This window comes from Eptesicus fuscus, chromosome 23, assembly GCF_027574615.1.
Source record: "Eptesicus fuscus isolate TK198812 chromosome 23, DD_ASM_mEF_20220401, whole genome shotgun sequence".
NCBI classification, from domain to species: Eukaryota; Metazoa; Chordata; class Mammalia; order Chiroptera; family Vespertilionidae; genus Eptesicus; species Eptesicus fuscus.
In genome coordinates, this window is record NC_072495.1 from 21,492,537 (window position 1) to 21,500,257 (window position 7,721).

At 52.4% G+C, this 7,721-nt stretch overlaps 1 protein-coding gene and 1 long non-coding RNA gene across 3 annotated transcripts in view; one reads left to right on the forward strand and one right to left on the reverse strand.

Annotated features, from left to right (window-relative positions):
- Positions 1 to 7,281, reverse strand: part of ACACB (acetyl-CoA carboxylase beta) — a 74,945-nt gene extending 67,664 nt beyond the window's left edge. The window contains exon 1 of the mRNA XM_054712462.1: positions 6,647 to 7,281. Within this exon, the coding sequence (XP_054568437.1) occupies positions 6,647 to 7,281 (635 nt within the window). The remainder of the gene's footprint in view (positions 1 to 6,646) is intronic.
- Positions 158 to 1,642, forward strand: LOC129148074 (uncharacterized). 2 transcript variants are annotated; one of them, XR_008555256.1, is made up of 3 exons: positions 158 to 216; positions 541 to 781; positions 1,489 to 1,642. It is a non-coding gene; the product is annotated as an uncharacterized LOC129148074 (long non-coding RNA). The 2 variants fall into 2 exon arrangements; XR_008555255.1 differs by lacking the exon at positions 1,489 to 1,642 and adding an exon at positions 1,001 to 1,094.
- Positions 7,282 to 7,721: the final 440 nt, after the last annotated feature.

Consider the following 7,721-nt stretch of genomic DNA (forward strand, 5'->3'; position numbering starts at 1 on the left):
TTTGCATTTAATGACAATGAGTGCCCGGTGGGCCCAGCTTTAAGTGCTGTGCTCATAGTAACTCCACTAAGCCTGACTCTGGCCCTGTGAGGTAGGGGCCACTGTGGCCTCATTTGAGAGGACGCTGAGGCACAGAAAGCTGACAGCTCAACCCCAGGTCACATGACGGCCGGTGGAGGAGTCAGCAGGCCAGTCCTCCGTCAGCTGGCCTCCAGCGTGAGTGCTCTTAACCCCTCCACCTATCAAGGGCAATGTCCCGGGCTCCTGGCCGCTCAGCCCTTCCTGAGCCTGTCCTCCAGAGCGCAGGGGCCAGGTCTCACTGTCTATGCGTCCACAGTGCCAATCACAGTGCCTGGCACCCACCTGCAGGGCTGCAAAAAGCGCTCCCAAGCCAATGAATGGAGGGGACAAACCTTAGCTACCGCCCTTGACCATTTCATCTCTTGGCTTGTCCTGAACTTGCCTGGAACCCAGACCCTCTGCGGTAATTAGCAAAGGAGAAAGTGGTTATGAATTAACGTGCTTTTTCCAGTTTTCCAGCTGCCCTCTTTTCCCCATCTCCCAGCCCCTACCGACCCCTCCACACACAAAGAAACGAAAGCCAAGACTGTTAGAGCCACAGAGGACCTCGGAGCATCCAGTCTGGCTCAGAGAGGGTAGGTGGTGGCCCCAGGATCACACAGCGGAATGCGTGCTTGATCAGTTGTCCCGTCTCCCGCCTCTTCCATTAAGGGAAAGAACAAGTTAGAAGGACGGAGGAGGTGCCTTTGCTGGAGCCCAGGTGAGGTGGCAACATCAATACCGGGAGTTTCCAGACCACTTTCTAACCTGCTTCTGCTGAGGGTCTGGGTTCAAGCGGTGCTCTGGGCCGAAGGCGATCTCGCTGGGAGACCTCGGACAGACCCCCGAACCTCTCCAGCCCTCAGCTTCTTATCTAGGAAGTGAGATGACTGGTTGACTCCCCTCCAATATCCTTTTTAAAAATCTTTATTGATTTCAGAGAGGAAGGGAGATGGAGAGAGAGACAGAAACATCAATGATCCAAGAAAATTATCCATCGGCCGCCTTCAGCACGCCCCCTGCTGGTTCATAGGTCAAAGCTCAACCACCGAGCCATGCGTGTCAGGCCCCTCCAATATCTGTTTTATTATTAAACATCGTTAAAACTTGCTATAACAATATTTACAGCAGAAAGTTAGAAAACACAGAAGAAAATGTAAATTATGGATAATCGCACCACATAGAGACAGCGATGATTAATTATTCGGAGACACTCCTTCCTGCCACATGCACACGTTTATTAAGCACAAGCATGTTTTGTGCTTATTATGTGCCAGGGATGTTCTAAGCTCGTGACATACATGTATCCACAGTCCTTTTTCTGAAACTCATGGGGCCTCATGGGCTTCGGAATTGGGGGATTTTTTTTTTTTTTTTTTAGGAAGGTAACACTTAATGCTTCGCATTTTCATGTTAATATTTTGGTAGCAGAAGACATGAACATTCACACAAAATGGGATGAAGCCTACAAATAACCACAACGATTCCAGGCAGGTTTGCTGGTAAAGGAGTTCAACGCCAACTTATGAACTTGAGTTTCGTAACTTTGACCCTCAGGACTGAGTTTGTGCAATCCCGAACCCGTCCGTCCCACTCAGTCCACACATGCGCCCCCCACAGGGCAGCACTGAGGATGACAAGCTAGCGAGAGGCGGCTTGGAACCTGGCAGCTCACCCCAAGCCCACTGTGCCCTAACCACACTGCTGCTTGTTCAATGAAACGGGCCCACCCTCGTTTCGTGGTACGTGAACGTCTATTCTGCCACATCATGCATGTTCTCATCGCCTCTATTTCTGAGGGTTACATGGGAATTCCAATCCTCGGGGACTGTTTCCAAGTGCAAGGCAAGGCCAAGTCTCAAGTCCTGGCCCCAGATGAACCCCAAAGGGAAGAGACTGGGGGGAGGGAGGGAGCGGGGGAGATCTGAACAGACAGCACTAAGTCACTGGGTGGGAAAATGGAAGGGATGGGGGAGAATACCTAACCCCATTTAAAAGCAGGAGAAAAATTCCAACTTGGAGTTTCACCCCAGAACTAGTCTACAAAGTCACAAGATTTCTACCAAAAGAATTGTATGCATACATTCTACTTCTGCTCAAGAGCCACACGGAAGTGTCTCTTCATTCGTTCATTCATGCACCCACCCATTCTTCCGCCCCATTCATGAGGTGTTCTGCACGCCGCGGGAAACCAGAATTCTGTCTTTGACAAGATGGGGTTGCCCGTTTCATTCATGCATTCGGCGAATATTTATCCAAAGTCTACGGCGAGCTGGCACCAGGCTGGGGAGTGGGGAACGGCGGGGGCCCCTGGCTTCATGGAGCCTGCAGGCGGCAGGTCACAACTCAGTAAACAAACCAGGGCATTGCAGACATCTCAAAGAGGGATTAAGGGTTGTGAAGGCAACACATCAGGATGATGGATCAAGAAACGGGGCGCGATCAGTGAAAAAGAAGAATCTCTTACCCTTTGAGACAGCATGGAGGGACCTGGAGAGTATCCTGCTAAGTGAAATAAGTGAGTCAGAGAAAGACAAGTGTCCCATGATCTCACTCATATGTGGAATCTAAGTAACAAAATAAACTGATGAACGGAGTGGATCCAGAGACATGGAAGCCTGGAACACTGTGGGGAATCTCGGAGGGAAGGCGGAGGAGGGTGGGTGGGTGGGTGGGAGGTAATCAGTCAAGGACCTTTTCTGCATATACGCGTGGCCCATGGCCACAGACAATGGGGTGGTGAGGGCCTGGGGCGGGGGCGGGATGGAGGGGGTCAATGGGGGGGAAATCAGGACATACGTAATACTTTCAACAATAAAGAATTATTTAGAAAAAAGAAAAAAGAAAAGAAACGGGGCACGAGGGGGGAAACTTTAAAAGTGGGAGGGGGACAGGGAAGACCCTCAGAGACAGAGACTCTGACGGGCAAAAGCCGGAGGGGGAGGCGGGACCGGCTACAGAATTTACGAGGCCCACGGCACGATGTGTGGGCCCCTTGTTCAAAAGTTATTAAGAGTCTCCAGATGTGAGAGCCGAGCAAGCAGAGCACTCGGCCAAGCGCACAGGGCGCGGTGGGACTGCAGGTCAGGGCCATGGCGCAGGCCCTGGGGGGTGGGGAGGGAGTCCAGGGGGTGAAGAAGAAAAGGAAGCATTTCCGCCCAGAGGGCACAGCAAGCGCCAAGGCCCAGAAGGAAGCGGCAAGTGTGAGTATTCTGGGATGCGGAGGGCACAGCAGGAAGAAGAAGGCCGCTTTGCAGACCGCTTCAAAGAGCGTCTCTCCAGCCCTGGCCCGGTGGCTCAGTTAGTTGGAGCATCTTCCCAAGCACCGAAAGGTGGCGGGTTCGATTCCCAGTTAGGGCACATACCTAGGTGGCAGGTTGGATCCCCGGTTGGGGCACAAACAGAAGGCAACCCACTGATGTTCTCGCATCGATGTTTCTCTCTCATCTCTCTCTCTGACTCTCCCTTCCACTCCCTTACCCTCAGTGGAAAACATATCCTCGGGGGAGGATTAACAAACACACACAAAGTTTTTTGTTTGTGTTTTTTTTAATGGATTTTCCACAGGGAGGAAGAGAGAGGGATAGAGAGTTAGAAACATCGATGAGAGAGAAACATCGACCAGCTGCCTCCTGCACACCCCCCACTAGGGATGTCCCCGCAACCAAGGCACATTCCCCTGACCGGAATCGAACCCGGGACCCTTGAGTCCGCAGGCCAACGCTCTATCCACCGAGCTAAACCGGTTTCGGCAACACACACAAAGTTTTTAATAAAATAAAATCAATGCGCATATCCTCAGGTGAAGATTAAAAAGAAAAGGAAAGGAGCATCCCCCCCACATATTAAGCACATGCATTTTCCATCCATGGCCTTGCCAGTCTCCCAGCAGTTGGGCTGGCAGGAAGAGAGGAGAGCCAGGTGGGCCACAAGGTGACCTTGGGTGGCGCCCAAGAGAACTGCAGGGGCCAGGGAAGACCCCCAGGCCCTGGGATAAACTCTCCAGGCCTTTGCTTCCTGTCTGGGAAATGGGGACGGAGTGAGAGCCCCTGTTCTCGGCTTCCATTTTGCAGAAACCAGACCCAAAAGGTTCGGAGATTTGCCTGAGGGTGCAGACGATTGAGCAACGGATCAGGAAAAAACAAACAAACCCACACATAATACTAATGAAGGGAACTTCCTGGAACTAACAGGGACTCTGTCGATGCTCCAGCTGGTGGCAGGCAGGGCGCCAGCCTGCACCCCCGAACTCAATGACCCGCATCTGAAAGTGGCCGGAGCCTCTGACCTGGGGGCCCGGGGGAAGGCGTCACCACCCTGTGTAAGAGAAGACCCCAGCAGCGGCCCTCCATAAGCCGCATATCGGGCAGCCCAGTTCTAGAACGTCCCATTCTAGAAAGTCCTGTGGGCCTGCTCAGGTCTAGTTTGAAAGTTGCTTCTTCTAAGAGCTCTTCCCTGACCTGCACACACGTTTCTAAAATACTGCCTCTTAATAATCCCCTCTCCTGTACCCTGTTTCCTTCTTGGCACTGGACACACTTGGAAACTATCTTATGGGCTTGTTTATTTGTACACTAGAGGCCGGGTGCATGAAATTCATGCACGGGTAGGGTCCCTAGGCCTGGCCAGAGATCAGGGCTGATCAGGGCCTTCCGGCTGCCGGCAGGGACCTTACTCCATTCCATGCCACCCCCTGGTGGTCAGCGCATGTCATAGCGAGCAATAGAACTCCCGGTCTCCTGGTTGAACTCCCCAGGGGACACTTTGCATATTAGCCTTTTATATATATAGATTTCCCATCTTCCAGTTAGGATGGACCCTCTTGTTTCTGGCTAGAGCTCTTGTAATTAAGGTATCTTGCCAACCCTCCTACTTAGATATCACTTAGCACACACACACCCCCACACACACTGGACATCCACTTCTACCCTAATCTCTGTGGCTCATCAATTTCAGTGACTTGGTTTAATAAACTGCTTTCCCTAATCACTGCTGAAATTGCCGCACTGAGGGAAAGAACGGGGTTTGGAGGGGAGAGAATGCTTAAGATTACTAGAGAGTGCGCATTGTGGGATCTTGGGAAAGGTACTTCCCCTCTCTGGGCCTCGGTTTTGTCATCTGTAAAATGGGGATCCACCGCCAGCCTTGTGTCATTGTTAGAAGAGATAAATGGATAATTTATATAATCTATAGGTAGGAGGGGGTGGGGAAGCTCCAGGTAAATTCGAGTGGTGGGTGAGGTGGGTGCTAGTGGGCAGAGGACCAGCCCAGGACAGGAGCTGGGGAGGAATCTCATGCTTATGAAGCACCTATTGTGTACCAAACACTGTGCATACTTTACAAACATCATCCCCTTTAATCCCTTCAACATTTTGCAGATGAGGGATGCAGGTGGGAGAGGTGAAGTGCCAAGCCCAAGGTCACACAGTGGGGCAGAGGGGCAGAGCCAGGGTTGAACCAGGTACTCTTTGTACCAGACCCTGAAGCCCTCCTCTTCCTTTAACCCTTCCAGAAGCTCAGAATAGTTTCCCCTGGCCCTAGCCGGTTTTACTCAGTGGTTAGAGAGTCGGCCCTCGGACTGAAGGGTCCTGGGTTCGATTCCGGTCAAGGGCACGTACCTTGGTTGCAGGCTTGATCCCCAGCTCAGGTCAGGGCGTGTGCAGGAGGCAACCCATCGATGTGTCTCTCTCACATCGATGTTTCTCTCTCTGTGTCTCTTCTCCTTCCTTCCACTCTCTCTAAAAAAAAAAATCAATGGAAAAAATATCCTTGGGTGATGATTAACCAAAAAAAAAAAAAAAAAAGTTTCCCTGGAGATCATCCTCCTAGGGCACACTGGCATTTTCTTTTTTCTCAATCTCTTACTTCAGGAACCAGGGTTAACATTAAGCTCCCTGGGAACGTGGGTCCCTATGGAAGAACCCATGTCCTCACTGAGGTTTCTCTCATTTTGGCAGAGCAGATACCAGAGCTGCTTAAAAGAACAGCCAGTAAGGGAGCCTGCCCCTCCCCCCCCCTCCCCGGCCTGTGAGGTTCTGGTTGGCGCCTTTTCTACTGGGATCGACTGCGTTCCTTTTGTAATTTGGGAACGGAGGTGGCAAGGCTTGATTCACAAAACAAAATCCTCCAAAAAGTCACCACCGGACAACACTGGTTCCAGTATCTGGGATGTGAGTTTCTGCTTTTTGGGCATCCCTGGGGGAAGGCCTGCTTCTCGGGTAGGAGCTCCCTGCTGAATAGGGAAACTGTCCTGCCCTCCAGGCTCCCGTCATCCCTTGTGGCTTAAGCTCATTTGGCTTAAATTATAACTAGTTACATGCCGAGCCCTCTACCCCAACTAGGCTGACATTGCCTAGGAAGCCAGCTTCCTGTTCACACAGCAGGTGTTTAAGAGACGATTTTGAAAGGAAGGAAGGAAGGAAGCAAGCAGAGAAGGGTAACATCTCCTGCTTTTCACACAGCTACCCTGGAAGCCCTGGCATCCAAGGATGGCTTGACGGCGGGGGGCGGGGGAGGGGAGAAGGTGAAGACCACTCCCTAACGCTGCGCCACCCTCCTGGTTACGAGGACAGAAAGGGCACATTACCTCATCGCGGGGACAAGGGTCTCAGAGTCGCCTGCAGCCCGAGCAGCCTCCAGGGTCAGGGCCCCCAGGCCGGCCCTGCTGCCCCTGCGGGAAGATTCTCGGCCGGAGCCAGTCCCCGGGTCCTCGTCAGAGGAGTTGTCGTCGAAGGAGCCCAGGATGAAGTTGGTCATCAGCTGCCTCTTGATGCGCGCCTGCTTCTGGTCCTCTTTGGAGAGGGTTCTGGCTCGGGCCTGCGGCCTGGCCGGCGAGGACAGGCCATTGGTGTCGGGGGCCTCCGGGCCTGGGGTCCTTGTCCCATTGGCTGGGGAGGCATCCCGGGAGGCAAGGGGGCTTTTGGAGGGATTCCTGTGTCGGGGTGGCCTGGAGGTTCTTTGCCGATCGGCATCTTTGGGGCCTTTCTGGGAGGCCGGCTCCGTCTGGTTAGGAGTCTTTGGCAAAGAGCTGCTGTCTCCATTTTTCTGCGGTGGCTCCTCGGAGCTGTTGGGGGCTGGAAAGGGGTCCTGGCTTGGGATGAAGCTCGCCTCCGATTTATTCTTGGTGACTGGCTTGGAGTCTGTCATTTTCCCCCAGATCTTTAACCAGGAAAAGGTCAGGCAGGAGAAAATCAGACAACACAGGCAAAGCAGCAAGGTCATTCAGAAAACCTGCAAGGAGAAAAGGAGAGATGCTTTAGTATCTATGGCTTTGAGTTATTTCTCTTTTTAATTTTTTAAAAAATATATTTTTTTTATTGATTTGAGAGAGAGAGGACAGGAGAAGGGGAGAGAAAGAGAGAAAAACATCCATGTGAGAGAGAAACATCCATCAGTTGCCTTCCGCACGTACCCTGACCAGGGATTGAACCTGCCACCTGGGCATGTGCCCTGACTGGGAATTGAACCAGTGACCTTTCGGTGCACAGGACGACGCTCAACCAACTGAGCCACCAGAGAGACCAGGGTGAGTTACGGTATTTCTCTCTTAAAGGAGCGAGTGGGATGAGAGGCAGTCGGGAATCTGTGTATTCAGCCAAGAGAGCCAGAGGAGAGGAGCCAGGGACAGAGTGGAGAAGGGTCCTCCTCGCAGCTCCTGCCCA